This window comes from Mytilus galloprovincialis, chromosome 12 (genome assembly GCF_965363235.1).
Source record: "Mytilus galloprovincialis chromosome 12, xbMytGall1.hap1.1, whole genome shotgun sequence".
Lineage (NCBI taxonomy): Eukaryota > Metazoa > Mollusca > Bivalvia > Mytilida > Mytilidae > Mytilus > Mytilus galloprovincialis.
In genome coordinates, this window is record NC_134849.1 from 5,625,142 (window position 1) to 5,644,473 (window position 19,332).

Below are 19,332 nucleotides of genomic sequence, written 5' to 3' on the forward strand. Positions count from 1 at the left end.
TTCTATGATATACAAAATGTTACTAATGCCTATAAATGTACAGGTAAGTGTAGAGTTCTATGATACGCAAGATGTTACTGATGTCTATAAATGTACAGGTAAATGTAAAGTTCTATGATATACAAGATGTTACTGATGTTTATAAATGTACAGGTAAGTTTAGAGTTCTATGATACGCAAGATGTTACTGATGTCTATAAATGTACAGGTAAATGTAAAGTTCTATGATATACAAGATGTTACTGATGTTTATAAATGTACAGGTAAGTTTAGAGTTCTATGATACGCAAGATGTTACTGATGTCTATAAATGTACAGGTAAATGTAAAGTTCTATGATATACAAGATGTTACTGATGTTTATAAATGTACAGGTAAGTTTAGAGTTCTATGATATACAAGATGTTACTGATGCCTATAAATGTACTGGTAAGTTTAGAGGTCTATGATATGCAAGATGTTACGTATATGCATGAAATATTATGAATTTGTTGCCACTATTTTCTCAAATTTGGAAAATCTTCTAAAATATTTTTTTTTCTTCCTTTCCTCGTTTTTTTCTTCGCCATAAATGGCATTTTCTTTTACGTTTTCAGCTTTACAAATATACAATATATCGTGAGGCGTCACACCTTTGAGCAAATGTAAACAATTTGGCATGTGTCATGTTCATTTCAGTTGTTCGTCCTTTTGTTGAATCAATTTTTGTATTGTCAATCCATCAAACTCAACATATAATGTATATAAAAAAGTCTAGCATTTTTGATGATACAATCCTTGCTATATTCGTTTGTTTTCTAATCAGTGCGGTTCTTCAAAAAGTAAAAAAAAATAGACTTACAATAAGAAATTTGTATCTACGATTGATTCCAATTTTTTAAAAATAAAAATATTTGTCTACGGATACGATGCGTTAAATCTTTCAATTGAGATATCAAAAGTTTTGATTTTACAGCAAAAATGAAAAGATTGTGATTGAAGATTTTGCAGTTGATCTTTATAAATTTTAAGTATCCACATCTGATTGGCACCGGTGGTTGAATATATTAATGACATGGCTACATATTTTTACATAAAATGCAGAATTGAGACTGACGAAATCGTATTATTTTCAAAAGAGGCTGTGAATTGAATACACTATTACCTAAAATATAGCATTTCTACAAATTTGTTCAAATATCAGTTTTTAGCTATTTATTGGCAAGTAGAATATTTTTGCTAAAAAAATATAAACACCATGCACATGCGTTAGGTTCTAGCATCAATAATGCAGGCAAAATTACCGAAATCTTCACAACCTTAGCATTTGTGCCAATTTGTAGACGAATTTTGTTTGTCTAAAGTTGGATTGAAATTGTGGCACATTCCATGGATTTTGTATATTATACGAATTGAGCGTCTTAAATGGGTAATTTCAGTCTTTTTTATTAACTTATTGAATCGACTGGAGAAGACACTCAATAACTTAAAAATGTAAAAAATATGTCATAAGATTTACATTTGTACCTTAAAATGTAGGCCAAAATTAGCATTTACCGGATCTTCTCCTTTGAAGTTATAACTAATTGTGATACGTCATCAGAAATAAAAGGAAAGCATTACCATGTTCAATTTCATCATGATATACAATTTGTAGAAATATAAATCTTAATAATAGTTTTTGATTGTTGTTAATTATCTTGATGCAGTATTGAAGGTCATAACATGTCAAAAGATGTTCTATCAGTTATCAGAAATCATGCGCAGGTGATCTTCCAATATAATCTAACATAATACCTTGTTTGCCTCAAATGCCAACAATTGCTTTAAAAAATAAAGGATACTAAATAATGCTTGTATGACAAAATGGTGTTAAAATATATTGAAGCAGGTTAAAGATTCGAGATTGTCTTTTATTGTTTTTACATAAAAAATGTGAATCTAAACAATAGAAATGTATCTTTGGAAGTCACACATAACTATTGATATGTTTTTTTTTTTTACAATTATTCATTTGTAGACCACTGCACAAACATACCTAACTGTCAAAATGGTGGCTTTCTTAATTTTCAATGTACATGTACTTGTCCAGATGTCCTAACTGGTACTATCTGTGAAGGAACTGTCTCTAATAGTCGTAAGTAACCACTTGTAATGCATTTTTTTAGATGAGATTCAGTGTTATCCATTGTTAAACAAAAAATCAGAATACAAATAAAGTGAATCATAAAAAAACTTCAGAAGGAGATGTCATAAGTATTACAACTTATAAATGATACGGACGCATGCACTTTATGAAGTGTTATTTTGTTTTAGTACTTGGTCGATACCTTTTTTTTATATCTTCGACATTTTATTGTGAAAGAAATTCATCCTCAGATGTCGATAAAGGACCAGACGTCGATCTGAGTCTTACATATACAACAAGTTTATTCTATTTAAAAACAATGATTTCATATTAATAAGGACGATTGGTTTTGCTATAGTCGCGGACTATCAAGACATCTTTTTTTCTAAAATCATCTTTCACAAACTATCTACAAAAACAATACACGGGTCCTACAACCTAGAATATCTCGGATCTCGAACCGAATTCAACCGTTGTACATAGCTACCTCCCCGCGAAACAAATATATATAATAAAATCCACTGATTGAATTCATTTCGGTACCTCTGCATATTTGAAACAATACAAAACCTTTTCTTATATAATATTTCTTGATATGAAAACTTCAACTTAAACGTATTACTTGTAATCTTCAACTTTCTCTCCTCCCTTGATATCAAGTTAGTAACGGAATGAAACCAATAATCAATGATTTAAATTTGGCCGTAAAAAGAAACAGTTTTGTCATGACCGTAGCTTGACTATTACAATACAATGTATACAGATATGAAATGAACAGAGACCGCTACCTCTTACTGAAAATGAGTTTTTCCATTATAGATCTCATTTACCTTTTCTACTTCACTCACAGAATCATACACCATAATGCTCTTTCTCACACACAGACTCGTAGGTCAACCATATTTATTGTTCATGAAATATTTAACACAAAACCAATATCTCCGAAAACGTCAATTTATGACTTCTATCATACTACTTCTGGAAATGCATCTAATGTATATCAGGTCGTACTGCCATACATTTTCGTTATCTTGTATACATATGAGGTTAATGCAATTCAGTTTTATGTTAACATTTCCAAATATCGAAAATCTTGTACCGAAATTATAAAAATATGCATACTTCTCAAATTCTAGAAAATGGTTATTCCAGTTTAAAATAATAATCAACTAAAACAATGGAATATAAAAATGTATACATGAAATGTAAGAATTAATGAAGTTCATCAACTTGAAATAGCAGTAACATCATTTATTACGCTAGTATCAATATCTGTACTCTATAAACTAACTTCAATCAGGGCCATTTTACTCCAGTCATAATGAGTTTTTTTTCAACATGTTTCAGTCATTTATACTGTTTAATAAGCGACAGTATGACTCCCACGCGCTTCTGCAGACGCTACATATATGAACTATAGGTAATCATTTCAGGAAGCGGCGGAATAATTTTTACACGCCCGATCTGGGATAATGATCATATTCTATCAGACGCGGTGGCCTTTCTTTTTCAAATTGTGTTGCGTTAATATTCAGATCAAAAATGTTCATTTGACGTGCATCCTGTGCTGGTTTATGTGTTCCGTTCACTATCTTACACGCCAGTAACGTTTGATTCTACATTTTCAATCATTTAACGGTCTAGTGTCGATTCAGGTGTTGAAAAGTTATTATCTCGGAACGCACTGGTTTATGACTCTTTTGTATCATCGATATTTGACAACTTATTTTCGGACAAAATCAGGTCGTTGCATGGACTATTGTTTTCACTGTGATCAATGTAATGGTTTGGTATTGACCTGTGTCCTGGTTTGTGTACATATGCCGGCTTTAATCGGTTTACATGATTTGATGATACAGTTTTAGATGTTGTCCTATCTTCAATAGATACCAGGATTAAATAGAGTATTTTCGCCAGACGAGCTTTTCGTCTACAAAAGACTTAAATAAAGGCAACAGTAGTATACTGCTGTTCAAAACTCGTAAATCTATGCACAAAAAAAAAACAAAATCGGGGTAACAAACTAAAAGTGAGGGAAACGCATTAAATATAAGAGGAGAACAACGACATTAAAATGTAACACATACAGCAACGGACTAAGCATTAGACAAAATCCGATGAGAATAACCAATATAACATCAAAACCAAATACATGAATTTGGGATAGTTAACAGTGACAATCGAATCAGAAAAAGTTGAAATGGCAATGTATACAAGTGTGTACTTTCACATTCATCAACCATGTATGGGCCTGTAAATGGGTACGTACGTTGATTAGCTTTGTATAGATATATTTCAAAAATTGTTTGTAATTCTGGAAGAATAAATGCTACCTACATATGAATAATTCTAATGCAATTATTTTGTAACAGTTGTTCTGATTGGATGACATCAAACGTAAAATTCTCTATCTCCTTGTCTGTAACTAAGGAAGCCGACATTTTGAATTTCGGAATGTATTGACATGTTATTTCTACAATAATAAACAAAAAAACTCACTTGTTGCGCCTAAAAATCTTCTTTTTATAAAATTTTATTACATTCTGAAGCGGCACAGAAGCCAGAAACGTCCGGTGTTTATGTTTGACGCCGGAAGCATACCTATGACGTCACCTAGTGTAGGGACCAAAGAAGATAACATCTTTTCGCGGAATTTTCTTCAATGAAGCTTTTACACTGAAATAAGGATTGAAATTTAATTATGAACTTGTTTTGCATTAGAATAGAGATAACTGTATTGTATTTGAAGCTTTGCGGACGTCCATCGGTAGTTTTACTGTCGCAAATACCCGTTTACCTGTCTCCGCTCCGCGTCGCCAGGTAAACTAAATTTGCGACAGTAAAACTACCGATGGACGTCCTTAAAGCTTCAAATACAATACAGTTATCTCTTAAAGGACAATTTTGCTATACACCGATTAGACAGTAATCTATAGACAACAATAAATGAAATAATTCTAAAAGACAACATACAGTCTTAAACTCTATACAGATGTCTGGTCAATATTTATTTCAGAACATGTTTGCATTGCTAAGGTTTTTGGTTGATTGGGTTTTCATTATTTAGGCATATTGCTCTTCAGTATTTGAGACTTATGACTTTTTTTAATATTTGATACGTATGGCTTTTTAAATATTTGATACTTATTACTATTATTTTAGGAATGACTGTAATATTTTTTTCTTTCTATGAAGAAATAACATAAAAAATGTGGTGCACATTGAATAACGCGCGTAGCAGGTTGTTTAACAGTGTGCACCACATTTTTTATGTTTTCGAATAGACAGAACAAATATTACAGTCATTTCTTACAATTTAATTCTAAATTCCATTTTAAACCGTAGAAAACCATGAAAAAAACGTTGATGACGTCATGGTCACATGACTAAATTATGTCTATGGGCTCATAACAAAATAACGTCAGCCAATCAGAAGACGCGTTACACTCAAAATTAAATTATAATGTTATATACTTATGACTATTTTAAGGCTGGTGCTTGGTTGTATGACTTTTAAATATTTGAAATCCAGCATTACGGGTTAAATGTTTAATTGAAAAATATGCATATGGTGCATATAGTTGATATCTGATTTTGAAATTTTATAATTCAACTGTTATTTGGGACTGAATAAATTGAAACAGGAACATTATCAACGATCAAATGAAGAACGACTACATTTAAACAACATTCATTAAATGAACTACAAAATATAAAGGTTTAATTTGTAATCAGATGGGCTTTAACTAAAACAATCAAAATTGATATTTTACAGAAACTTGTGGGGGTGTTATCAACCTTGCTGCAGGAGAGGAAAGATTGATCCAATCCCCAAACTACCCCTCTAACTACCCAACAGGACTAGAATGTACCTGGTTGGTAAAGGTAATAATTGTCATAAATTTATCAAACAAATTATCTTACAAGATTGTATTGACTCTAACACGGGCCAATTCGTTTGTTTTCACAATGTGAAATCTATAAACTGTTCAAACAATAATTCTACGCACTCAGCATACAATCCCATGGAACTCGGGTGCATCTTTTTTGGTGATATTCATAGGACGTTTATGATATGTTTGTGAGTAACTTGATCCAGTTTATACATCCATAAATTATTTAAAAAAATTGTTTATTCATTATAATTCTTTAAAATTGGAGATAAGGAATTCATTTTTCCACATTCGTAAACTCTATCACAAGTGAATTGTATATAAGGGTCATCGAATAGATCTGTCGCATGAATACATTTGTTGGTTGATGCAAAAATATGAAAATTTGCTATCTGATTAAATATAAATTGAAAAAAACTGTTATTATCATTAAACGAATGCTTTATTTTCATTATTTGATTTAACGGTTAAAATGAAATTGACGTCGATCCGGTTAGTTTTACTTTTGCCCCGCCATCGTTTTTTACATTGGATTAGAAAAGAATGTCGGTCAATGTCGTCTATCGAATAATAAACAACGCCATGAAAAACTACCGGAAGTCCTCATGTCCAATCATATTAACGTTTTCTGTATACCCAAATCATATAAGAAATATTTAGACGTAACATACAAAAATGAAGCGAGACGATTTATCCTTAATTTTTGTTTTTAATAACAATTATCCTTTTTAATCAAATCGGTCATTCTCATCTCCTATTATGAACAGTTTTATTTCTTGTGTTAAACCTTAACCTTAAAATACGCAATTACTAAAATTCTAAACAGTAAAATAACACGACAATTGTCATATGAGGAACAATATTTGCTTATCGTTTCTGAGAAACTGTGTTGTGCTTTGTATACCGTTGTTTGTGTTTTGTTCTTTTCTTTTTGCCATGGCGATGTCAGTTTGTATTCGACTTTTACGTTTCAATGCCCTTTTTAAAGTATCTTTCACCGAATTCAATGCAGTTTTGTTGAATTATACTTCTTTATATTTAGATAACAGCTGAAGCAATTTGCTATGATGTACTTGTTTTATCACTTTTAGGGAACTGCAAATAACATAGTCAGAGCTTCAGTACAGTACATGGATATATCTGCTGATGCTGCATGCAATCATTGGTTGGAGTATAGATATAATTTATTGGGACAGAAAGGCCCAAAGTAAGTACAGGATGTAACAATATTTCGTACAAGATTTGGTTGCCACCAATGAAAGTGTTATATATTTGTAATATAAAGATAAAATATGCCTTTTTGTCAAAAGCGTCCGATCTTTTGTGGATAAAATTATATCAAGATACAAGGGTTATAATTTGATACGCAAGACACACGTTTCGTTTTTGTTACAATCATCCCCAGTTTGAGGGTCAGACATAGGTATAAGCGTAGTGTATCCTATCGGAGAACCTGAAATCAAACCATGGTTTTGGTGGGGTTCGTGTTGTTGTTGTATCCCTATTTGTGACACTTTTATCACGCATCTTTGTAAATATAATGGAACTTGATGCGAGTGTTGTACAAGGAAGAGGTTAAGCACTTTAAAACCAGGTTCAATCCACTATTTTCTACATTTGAAAATGCCTGTACCAAGTCAGGAATATGACAGTGGTTGTCTATTTGTTTGATGTGTTTATCATTTGATTTTACCATTTGATTAGAGACTTTCCGTTTTGAATTTTCCTCGGAGTTCAGTATTTTTGTGATTTTACTTTTTAATAATTTTTTACAACCACTGGGTAGATGCCCTTTGTTGGTAATAATAAATTTTGTGCTGACATGAATAGCATTGATGCAGCTATTCTCTGTAAATAAAATTACACGACCATTCGCAGCACTTAGTTATCAAAACCCTAGGCATCGCTAATCATCACAAATTTTGACATTCCTTTTTTGCAACTCTTTGTTTTGAATGTTCTTCAACGTCGATATTTAATTGATCCTTTATTCTACAATGATGAGTTTGATGAAAACAAAACGTATGTGTAGCTTCCATCTGCTAACACTTCCGGAGCACCTGAGATACCCCCCACCGTTTTTAGTGGGGTTAGATTTGCTTTTTGTTTTTTTTAGTTTACTATGTTGTGTCATGTGTACTATTGTTTGTCTGTTTGTCTTTTCATTTTTATCCATGGCGTTGTCAGTTTATTTTCGATTTATGAGTTTGACTGTCCCTCTGGTATCTTTGCCACTTTTTCCTACATATTTAGCTGGGTAATTTTGATGGGTTTTGTCATGCCAGTAATAACACATTTATTGCAAAGACTTTCGACCTAAAGTTGAACCATCCTGCATTAACACAACAGGCTAGACATTTTAGTTTGTGCTCTCTACTTGCACTCCATATTCTTTTTTTATATACCAAATGTGGTACAAATTTTGTTGCTGGTGAAGAGGTTCATCAGGTGACCTGAGCAATGCCATGGAAATAAGAATAGTTTGACCACATCTTCTTCTTTTTACAATACAGGAAATGTGGTACGAACTTTGTTGCCGATGAAGAGATATGGGACAGTACACCAGATGAGCTGAGCAATGCTATGATAATAAGATTTGACAGTAACACTTTCTCAACTAAGCCAGCTGCAAAAGGATTCTCAATTAAAGTTCAATCAATTGGAAAAGGTTTGAATGTATTCTATGAATGACTTTATTTTAACATTTGTCTTTATGTTATACATGAACTTTCTTGTTTATGCAATATTTTGAATAATGGGGTTTTGATGTTTTTTTTAGATGAAAGCTATATGATGGTCCTTTTTTTTTAATAGAAATAAATTCTCAAGTATTTATGCTGATTATTCATGTTGTTCAAAAATGATTTTTTAAAAATGTTATCAATTTCAAGCAGCTCATCATCAGAAATGGCCTTTTCGGGGCCTTTTATAGCTGACTATGCGGTATGGGCTTTGCTCATTGTTGAAGGCCGTACGGTGACCTATAGTTGTTAATGTCTCTGTCATTTTGGTTTTGTGGATAGTTGTCTCATTGGCAATCATACCACATCTTCTTTTTTATATTTTGTCATTTTTTGGCACCTCAGCTGTTTTAATGAAATTTTTTTTTTTTACAAATTTAGTTAATTTCTTCAAGCTACAAAAACAATATCCTTGTTTTTGCTCATTTGTTTCTCTCTTCTTTCTTTAATAAAACCCCTGGATAAATATTCTCGTCATAATGCACATGGACAAACCAAATTGATGTGATTGCTCAACAATATCACACCCCTAGGGTGACTGGGGTATAGAAATATGGTCACTTGGTCTTCTCCCGACCGGCAGTAAAACGCTTGCTGAAGTGGGGCGTCCGTTTGGCTGTGTGGGATGTATCAAGTTCGCAGTCACGTCCGGTCAGAAGGGGGACGTTAAATCCGATGCCTCGTGTAAAGAAAGTGCCACGCTCTTTGCACGTTAAGAACCCTTGCAACAACTTTTTGAGGGGTCCGTAGGTGGCCTGTTGCAAGGCAAAATTTCTGTCCCTATCCAATTTACCCTCATTTTCCAGTGGCAGTCTTAATTTCCCCAACCATCATCCTCTATTACAACAACCTTCCTATTGTATTAATTGTTAACTTGTTCTCGTCCTGAATATGCATGAAATATTTGCCACTGGACGTTAAGCAACCAACAATCAATAAATCAATCCACAATATCATCTAGACTATATCTGCTATTAAAGATTAACAAATTTCTAAATCTAGACTGCAGAAAATTATTCTATAATGGTTATATCTTGCCACTAATTGCTTATTGTTGTACAGTGTGGAGTAGTTGTAACATTAAAGGTTTAAAAAGGATATTAAAATAACAAAAGAGAGCTGCTAGATTAATACTAGAAACAGACCCTTCGCTCCTTCTATGCCCTTATTCAAACAGTTATACTGGATGACAGTTGAACAGAGAATAAAATATCACAAGCTTGTGATGACATTTAAGTGCATTAAAAATGATGCCCCATCATATCTTACTAACAAGTTTCATTATGTTTCAGACAGAAATCCATACCCCTTGAGAAATGCTGTTCAAGGAAACGTCATGCTCCCTAAACCAAAAACAGAACTGTTCAAAAAATCTTTTATGTATTCTGGACCATTCTTATGGAATAATTTGTCAATACCGTTAAGAAATGTTACAAATGTTAATTCTTTCAAATACAAAATAACAGATCATTCATTGAAATCAACCTAGCTGTATAAATAATATTAACAACTGATGATGTCATCATGTTTATTTTTTCATCACATTTTATCAAGTTGTATTGAACATTATTATCATACTTGACTTTTTATACTAATGTATGCAATGTATATGTTTGCATTTTGTTTGATATTTCATGATGAGGGCCTCAGTGAAGATTAGTCATATAGCTTACTGTGTAACCCTCTTAAAATAAAGTATTGTTGTTGTTGTTGTTTAATGTTGCTAACGTCGATAATTTTGCGGTAAACGCATTGTAGCGGGTTCAAATAAATAGCACATACAATCGGATTTTAACGTATCAAACCGTCACACTGTAGCGTTGGCCTTCGCACATTAAGGTGATTATTGCGTTTGAGCGTCCCAATGGCAATTTAGAGTCCTAAATTTGATTTTTTAGCTCACCTTTCCTAGAAGGAAAGGTGAGCTTTTGCCATCACTTGGCGTCCGTCGTCGTCCGTCGTCGTCGTCGTCGTAAACTATTTCAAAGATCTTCTCCTCTGAAACTACTGAACCAGTTCAAACCAAACTTCATCTGATTGATTCTTAGGGTATCTACAATAAAGTTTGTGTTTTAATTCCCATTTCATCAAAAAACATGGCCGCCATGGCTAAAAATAGAACAAAGGGGTAAAATGCAGTTTTTGGCTTATAACTCAAAAACCAAAGCATTTAGAGCAAATCTGACACGCGGTAATATTGTTAATCAGGTCAAAATCTATCTGCCCTGAAATTTTCAGATGAATCGGACAACCCGTTGTTGGGTTGCTGCCTCTAAATTGGTAATTTTAAGGAAATTTTACTGTTTTGGGTTATTATCTTGAATATTATTATAGATAGAGATAAACTTTAAACAGAAATAATGTACAGCAAAGTAAGATTTACAAATAAGTGAACATGACTGAAATGGTCAATTGACCCCCTAAGGAGTTATTGTCCTTTATAGTCAATTTTTAACAATTTTTATAAAATTTGTAAATTTTTACTAACATTTTCCACTGAAACTACTTGGCCAAGTTCATTATAGATAGAGATAACTGAATGTTCAGTAAAGTAAGACGTACAAACACACCACCATCACCAAAACACAATTTGTCATGAATCCATCTGCTTCCTTTGTTTAATATTCATAATACAAAAAGGTACATAATATGTTGTACATGATAACCTGGTGGCCCACTGTGTCAGTCTAGGACAAACGCGTTCATATCCGAGACATATGTTGTCGTTTTTAAAAAAAATATATATTATTACACAATTCATATAATGAAGTTAGAGACAGTTTCTTAATGTCCTCATTTATTAGTGAACAATGATTTCTCAGTTCTTAATTTTGATGTCAAAAATACTACTGTTTTAAAATGAAATACCTGAAAATATACCTCTCAAACAATTGTATGAATTTCATCATCTTCAAATAAAGGTAAGAAAAAATCTAGGATATACAGAACGATATAGTTTGACCCTATTGTTTAACCAGATATAAAAAATATTGTTTTACAAAAAATGTGTTATAAGTAAAGATGATTGAGTTGTTTGGTTTATGGACATAACATGTAATGACTCTTACTATTTTCAGGATGTGTCACCAACCCTTGTATGAATGGAAAGTGCAGCAGCCCTGAGGGTACCAGTGACTATACATGTACATGTAATCAAGGTGTATCAGGCAAAGACTGTGATATGTTTACTAGTGCGTATATATATATCCTTTTTATACCCCTTACCACGGTGTGAGATGTCTACTCCAATGACATAATCCTCTAGTTCATGCTTCTGATGTGTTCCTGTTATTAAACGTTCCTTTGATCCTACAAATTAAAATATGATATGTATATAGTCAAAAGACTTTAGACCATTAACTAAACTCTATAAAATTCCTAAAAATCCTAAAATTGCATAGTTTTGAAATTATCCGTTTATTAATTTAGGAATTATTAATAAAATAAGGTCAAACTTCCTCAAGCAAACTTGTTGTTAGGTGATGTTGATATTATTTTCCTGTCAATTCTGGTCATATACATGTAGCTTATACATACTAAAATTTCAAATTTTTGCTTTGAGCGTTCGCTTCGAATGGAGTATATTGATATCTATAAAGTGTCATTTTATTTGAAAGGGAAAAAAATAACGAAGGACTGTATTTTTCAATAAACAGTAAATTTACAGACAATAACCATATCAATGATATTCATGCCAGAACATGAGCACTGACTACTGGGCTGGTGATACTCTCAGTGACGAAACATCAACAATCAGAGGATTGGACCCACTGGTTGTAAAAACTCATTAAAGACACATATCAGTAGTCCTTGAAATTAATTCAAATGTAAACAAAAGTTTATTTAAATCCTAACCTAACTATCGTATATGTTGCCTCAAGGTTACTTTTAATCACCTGAGAATTATCTTATGCATGATTTCTGCAGTGTAATCTTAGTGTTCTCTGATTAAATGCCTTTTCAACATTGTTTTCTTTAAGTAGTTTTAATTATGTAATGACGAATTGTTTCTGTACCCTGCTGCTGATTATTAGTTATATCTGATTTCAAGTTTAAAAAGAAATAAAATCTTTAAATAGTTTTAATTTCTGTCAAAAGTTAGACATTACCTATGTCTGCTAATTATTGCTTGGTTCGTCCTAATTTTTAACGTTCATATTTTTTTCTATCTGAAATTTAACATGACTATATAAATCATTTATCAATTATTACTAAAAGAAAAATAATAAAGAGACCGAAGGCACAATAAAACTCGTAAGCGGACAAATTACGATCAACACCATGGCAAAACAAATGAAATAGCACAAAAAAAAAAAAAAAAAACAAAACACACAACAATTTACTTTAATTTCATCGTGTAAATGAGTACTTAACCTAAATGAATATATCTATAACATCTGGAGCAGCCTTTACCTACCAGTTCGAAAAAAGTGCATGAGATCTGACCTCCAATATTTATTAGGGTTCGTGTTGCTCAGTGATGAGTTTGCTATGTTTTTGTAGACTTATGTGTATCATCCGTCATTATTTTTCCCTTGCATTGCCTTGTTTCTTCTTTCCGTTTTTTATTTGTTTTTGGTTGTGTTTGTTGTATGTTTTGGATTTTGTTTAACAATCAGTACTTTCTTCAGGCTCAGCAGTAGTCAAATGTACGTTTGAGTATGGAGAAAGATGCATTTTTGAAACAGAGGCAAATCATGAGCTTAATTGGGACTATCAAAGTGTAAGTTAAGAGTAATGTACCATTTCAGAATCTAAATGATACAAATCGCATTCCCAAGATGTGATTGATGAGACCAATCGTAATACAGTTACTTGTTATCGTGTATTATTGCTGAAGTGTGTGTGTGAATGGCATTAGTATTAAAATTAAAACTTTAGAGATGTAACTGAAAAACAAAACCAACTGATAAGTCGAATAAGTCAGAAAAGTGATAACAGAGTCATCTTGAATAAGTAAGCTCAAACTTTCCAGTCAAATTAGAAAAATAATATTTCACCAGTATATAAATATAATACGTGATTATATAATGGATAACGACTTTTTTAAGTGTGCATTACTGATTTTACAATTTATCTTTAAAATTCTTGAGTACTGCAATTTTGATACAGTTGAGAGTTTTATGCTGATCAAGACTGATATCATTATCTTGAATGAATGGAACATTTTCTTCTTGAATCACAAAGAAATTCATAGCTTAAGTCTTTGCAAATAAGATACCAGAAAAAATACAAATTTAGGAAAAAGGAAATAACAAATGAAGAAAAAGGGAAGTTTCCAATAAGAAAAAAAAATGAATGTTATCATATGAGAAAAAGAATTTGTATATGACAACAAAGGGAAATAAGAAATATAAAGAGGGAAGTGTAGTAATTCAGAAAGATGAAATAATTAGATCGATTTTTTTAGAATTGAACCTCGGTAAATTATTGTTGTTGCAATTTATGTACTATTTAATAATGTGTATCAATGCGTTGTTGTTCCAATTCATAAAAATTGTCAAAAAAAAAACAAACAAAAAAACAAGTGAATGCTTTGTTTTTTATGAAATTAATGCTATCGCTTGTATTGAAATTGTCGATAACTTTTGTGAACAGCTAGGAACACGATCAAGTAATACAGGACCAGATAATGCACACACAGGGTTTCAATATGTGTATATAGAGGCATCAGGAAAATCCAGACAGGCCGGGGATAAAGCTGTAATGTCAACAAATATACAGTTATCAAGTAAGAGTTACAAAAACCTCTAGCTTTTGCTTTAAGAATATGACAATGGCATCAATAAATTTCAAAAACATGTTTACCAACATACATTGAACAAAAGTTGTGCTTAACCCTCTCTTTCTTATGAATTAAGGTGTTCATGTTAGTGTTCTAATTCAGCATTATTTAATGTTTTTGTAGATGTCGACTACTATATGACATTCTGGTATCATATGAAGGGTAGCAAAATGGGTACATTAAATATATACACAGAAGGAACGACCACAGCAAAATCAATTATATGGACTCGATCTGGATCTCAGGGCAATGATTGGGTCAAAGGGAAAGTTAACATAACTGCCATGCATGGTCTTAAAGTAAGTAGCCTTTTAAACTGCTTTTCGATAAAATGCTTTAACAAAGCACAGAGAGTTAAGACTTATTTGCGTAACCATATGTCTCATGTCTTTTAAAAATCTAAGCACTATGCTTCCACCAAAAATCTGTTTCTCGCATTATTTTAATCAAGAGGAAATTGACAGGTAATAATGCGTTGTTTGTTGAATCAGAAGTTCACAGTAACACCACTGAACGACAAACCGAAGCTTGATAAAACGGGTATGTTTTCTATATAATTAGAATGTCATTGTTGCGAGTGAACTCACTTATGGTGTACGAAGCATTGCTATGCAAAGTTTTATTCAAAGAGGCTTAGATTTTAGGGTTGCAAAGTCCTGAAGTGCGCCTTACTTAGTTTTCAACCCACTTCCAACAGACTTTCAAAGATATTTATCATTTACCAATGTACACAGTTAGTTTACCTACAGATTCAAAGAAGTATAATGATTTTTCAGATTGAATGTTTCTCTTAAAAATTGCAAAAAGGCAACATAAGAACAATTTTTGAAGTAATCTATAGAATAGTGTGTGCTTATAAACCATAATGAATTGCGTATTTTTAGATATCCATTGAAAGTATTCGTGGGTCTGGCTGGTCAAGCGACATTGCAATAGATGATATTTCACTTACCCCTGGAACAAGAGGTAAGATTGTTATTACATTTCATAAAAAGATACTTTAATTCAAACATTCAAATCATTTTGGATATATATTGAATGTCGCACAGGTATTTCGTTCATAAAACGTCTCACCAATGTCAATATCTGTCATGATCACAACAGGCATGTAACACGGCTCTGATCCGTCGAGTCATAACCTAAATAAAGCGTTGTTGTTGAAGGGCCTGATGGAGTACCTGAAGATTTTAAGGCACTGGTTGTTGACTGCGCTGATCCAAATTATCCCTTCAAAGCTCTATTGGGTTTAATTCTTGTGATTACGGACGATGTCGTTTACGACTGTAACGGTATGGTTCACCACAAAGTCAACTGTAGAACAATTATAAAGCAAACAAGTACAAAGTTTAAGAGCATTCAGGATCCAAAATTCCAAAAAGTTGTGCAAAATACAGCTAAGGTTATCTATGCCTCTATAAGAAAATCCTAAGTTTTTCGAAAAATTCAAAGTTTTGTAAACAGGAAATTTATAAAATTGACCACATTATCGATATTCATGTCAACACGGAAAAAAGCGACAATTATAATACCAGTAATGTGCAATACTGATGTTATTGGTGAAGAATCAGATAAACAAATAATCAAACTCCTTTCATCAATAGTTATCAAAGGTACCAGGATAATATCAATTGCACTCTCTAGGAAATATAGAAAGATTGATCAACGAAAAAACATCAAATAATCACTGCATTTTTCGTTCATGTTTGGTAGATTAGATCAATGAGGAAAATATCTTGTAACAGCTAGATTTTAATGGTATTTCTGTCAAAGAAAGATGTACACTTTTAAGACAGTTTGCTAGTGAAAAATTATACATCAATTAAAGAATAATGTTCCTATATTCTAAGATAGAAAAAGGTTCTGTTAGTTTCTAAAGTCGCTAAAAAAAGGACTACAGCAAACTCTAACTTATTTAAATTGAAATGTCCAAATATATATACGTGAGTCCAATATTTACAATTTATGTAGTAAACATGTTTAACTTTAATTAATAAATCGGTACCGAAAAAAACTGAAAAAATATCATAAAATAAACAACGAACTAATTATTCAAATCCGAATTAGTACTTATTATAATCTAAAGGAAATTACAAATAATTAGATTAGAATTGGTTGTATATTCCTGGCAAGAAAAGACAAATTCGAAATTAGTTTATGATGTATAACTGTATTTATCATATGTTTAGTAGTAAATACAGTAGTTTTGAATATTTGATAAATAGCCTGCTATTTAATCCATATCGCGCAACTTTGATGCACACCCTTTATCGCATACCCTTTATCACACCCCTAGTCAGTTTTTATTTATTTTACTTATTTTATTTTTTGCTTAAGAAATATTTTCCCTCAAAATAGGTACGGTCATTCGGGCGTGACGCAATTTATTGAATGACGTCATTGTTTGGTATGTACATGTGACGTCAAGAACGTCAAGTTTTCATATTTTTTTGGCACACTAAATGCAACTATAAAGAATACAAAACACACTAAAAAATACAATAATAAACAAAATATTTTTAAACAACAGCACGCCGAAATTGTAAGGTAACCCAGGTGCTTTGGATAAGTAATTGAGCAGTTCTTTTAAGGGTTTTAAAACAAGACAAAAGTAGAACTGAAGGTAACCCAGTGAACAGTTCATATAATATAACTCTCAAATTGAAATATATGATAAAGCGTATAAAACATGGCAAAATCCGTATCATATGTCGTATCATCCCGAGACACCAATATCAGCCCAAGGGCCTTTAGGCCAGAGAGATGATATTGGTCGAGGGGGATACGGCATGTGATAAGGATTTTGCCATGTTTTATTCTCTATATATAAATTGCATGATCAGAGCTGCTGTAAATTATCTCATTGAATTTTTTTTCAAGTGATGTTAACAGTACGAATTTAATGTAAACAATTTCGAATCACATTCTCTTGCCATTAACAAAATCTGGAATATTTATTTTTGTAGTCGTCCATATAAATGGTAAACAAAAAAGTGCTACATTTCCACACAAACCATAAAATATTTAGAAATAATTATGTAATTTGCAATAAAACTATAAAAGCTTTAACAGCTTAAACAGCTTTACCAGCTTTATAAGGTGATACAATCACGATAATTTTCCAAAACAGATTAAGGTGGTACCTAACACTACAGGGAGATAACTCTGTAAAATCAGCTAAACGTTTTAATTACGTTGTGTTGTAAAGGGAACATAAAGTTTCTCAATGATCAAAATTGGTATTTGTCAAACTGCTATATGACCAGTGTAATTTTTCTGATAAAATTGTTGGTTCAAGTTTTTTGAAATTTTTATATTTTGGTCAGAGGGTCAAAGTAAATACTATGTCAAAATTTTATGAAAATTAAACTAGCCAAATTAATTTTAGTGAAGGTGTTGGGTACGACCTTAAGGAACTGTAACTGGCATCAGACTTACTAGTTTCTAATATTGTTGTAGACGATAGAAACGAACAATAGAGCACTGAAACATTTTTAGAACTCTTTTTATTGCTTTCATTCAAATGATTTGCGACGGGCTCATGCATATAATTTGTAAGCAATTTGAAAAATAAAACTATTTTCTTTCATAATCACAGGATACTTTTTTTTCTTCACAGGTGGCAGCCAATTGAAAACATGTTCATTTGAAGCTGGTGCTTCATGTTTTTTGGTTGAAGCTACAAATGACGATTTTGATTGGACTCCTATATCAGTAAGTCATTACAAGCCATTGTATTATTGATGTTATGATTTAGATACCATAATGAATACGTCTTAGTTTTTAGCCTCCTAATTCTTTTGTATTATCGGTTTTTCTATGACTTATGAATTTTAATTGTCCCATGGGTATATATTCAGTCATTTTTAAAAGCAATCGATTGTTACGTTATTTAAGGCAATACAAAATATATTTCTACCGTTATTGTTCGTGTTTTTTTTTCACATTAGGAAAGCTAAATTTTTGCTGGCGTCCGAATATCCCTTCGACTACGTTCGTCCGTACATCTGTCCGTTTAGCCACTATACGTTTGCTCATTGTAAGAAAGTTGAAACACCCATTTTACAATAATTTGTTTATCAAAGTGTTCTTGGTTTCTATAAACGGGAATGGTTTAATAATGTTGAGTTGTAGCGAATACAAAATATTTACATATATTCTGCAGCCACTTCCAGTGTGCCGATAATTTGAAATTTATTAAAACATTAAAGATAAATTGTAATGTAATATTATATTTATTATACACAATTTAATATTTAGGGAGAATCACCATCTTCTGGAACAGGACCAAAAGCGGCTTATGAAGGAAGCACGTACAAATACATAGAAGTATCGTCTCCTGTGACCAGCAACTCAGTTGCTAGATTGATGTCTTCTTCCTCATTAAATGGTAAATAGTTTTTTTCATATTGCGTGTTGTTTCTATTTTTTCAACCATCTTCTCCTATACATCTGAAATATTTGAGAATATCAGTTGAACAATATCGGCGGTATATTAAAAAAACAATAGGACAATACGAACAGATCTGAGAGTACTCGCAGTCACTGACAGCTAATTCAAAGCCATTAACTACTAATAAAACAAATCATGCATCTAAGATTAAAGTATTAATCAGTGCACATCTAACATCCAATGGAATGAGTGTAAAAACGTTATAAACAGTCAGAGAAAAACAAGACCTTGCGCAATGCAAAGATACAGGAATCGACAAAATGTAGATCCATGAATGTGTTTATATATATAACAATGTTATTCAGTTGGCTTTTAATTTATGGAAAACAAAATCAATATTAATACCAATAAAAACAA

The 19,332-nt window shown here is 31.9% G+C and overlaps 1 protein-coding gene across 2 annotated transcripts in view; it reads left to right on the top strand.

Moving 5' to 3' along the window:
* LOC143055254 (MAM and LDL-receptor class A domain-containing protein 1-like) overlaps positions 1-19,332 on the top strand; it is a 52,176-nt gene that overhangs the window by 17,479 nt on the left and 15,365 nt on the right. For both annotated transcript variants that reach the window (XM_076228384.1, XM_076228385.1), the window contains 11 exons: positions 1,999-2,115; positions 5,882-5,991; positions 7,091-7,206; positions 8,513-8,667; positions 11,818-11,931; positions 13,372-13,463; positions 14,339-14,471; positions 14,649-14,824; positions 15,410-15,491; positions 18,142-18,236; positions 18,783-18,912. In XM_076228384.1, the coding sequence (XP_076084499.1) occupies positions 1,999-2,115; positions 5,882-5,991; positions 7,091-7,206; positions 8,513-8,667; positions 11,818-11,931; positions 13,372-13,463; positions 14,339-14,471; positions 14,649-14,824; positions 15,410-15,491; positions 18,142-18,236; positions 18,783-18,912 (1,320 nt within the window). The remainder of the gene's footprint in view (positions 1-1,998; positions 2,116-5,881; positions 5,992-7,090; positions 7,207-8,512; positions 8,668-11,817; positions 11,932-13,371; positions 13,464-14,338; positions 14,472-14,648; positions 14,825-15,409; positions 15,492-18,141; positions 18,237-18,782; positions 18,913-19,332) is intronic.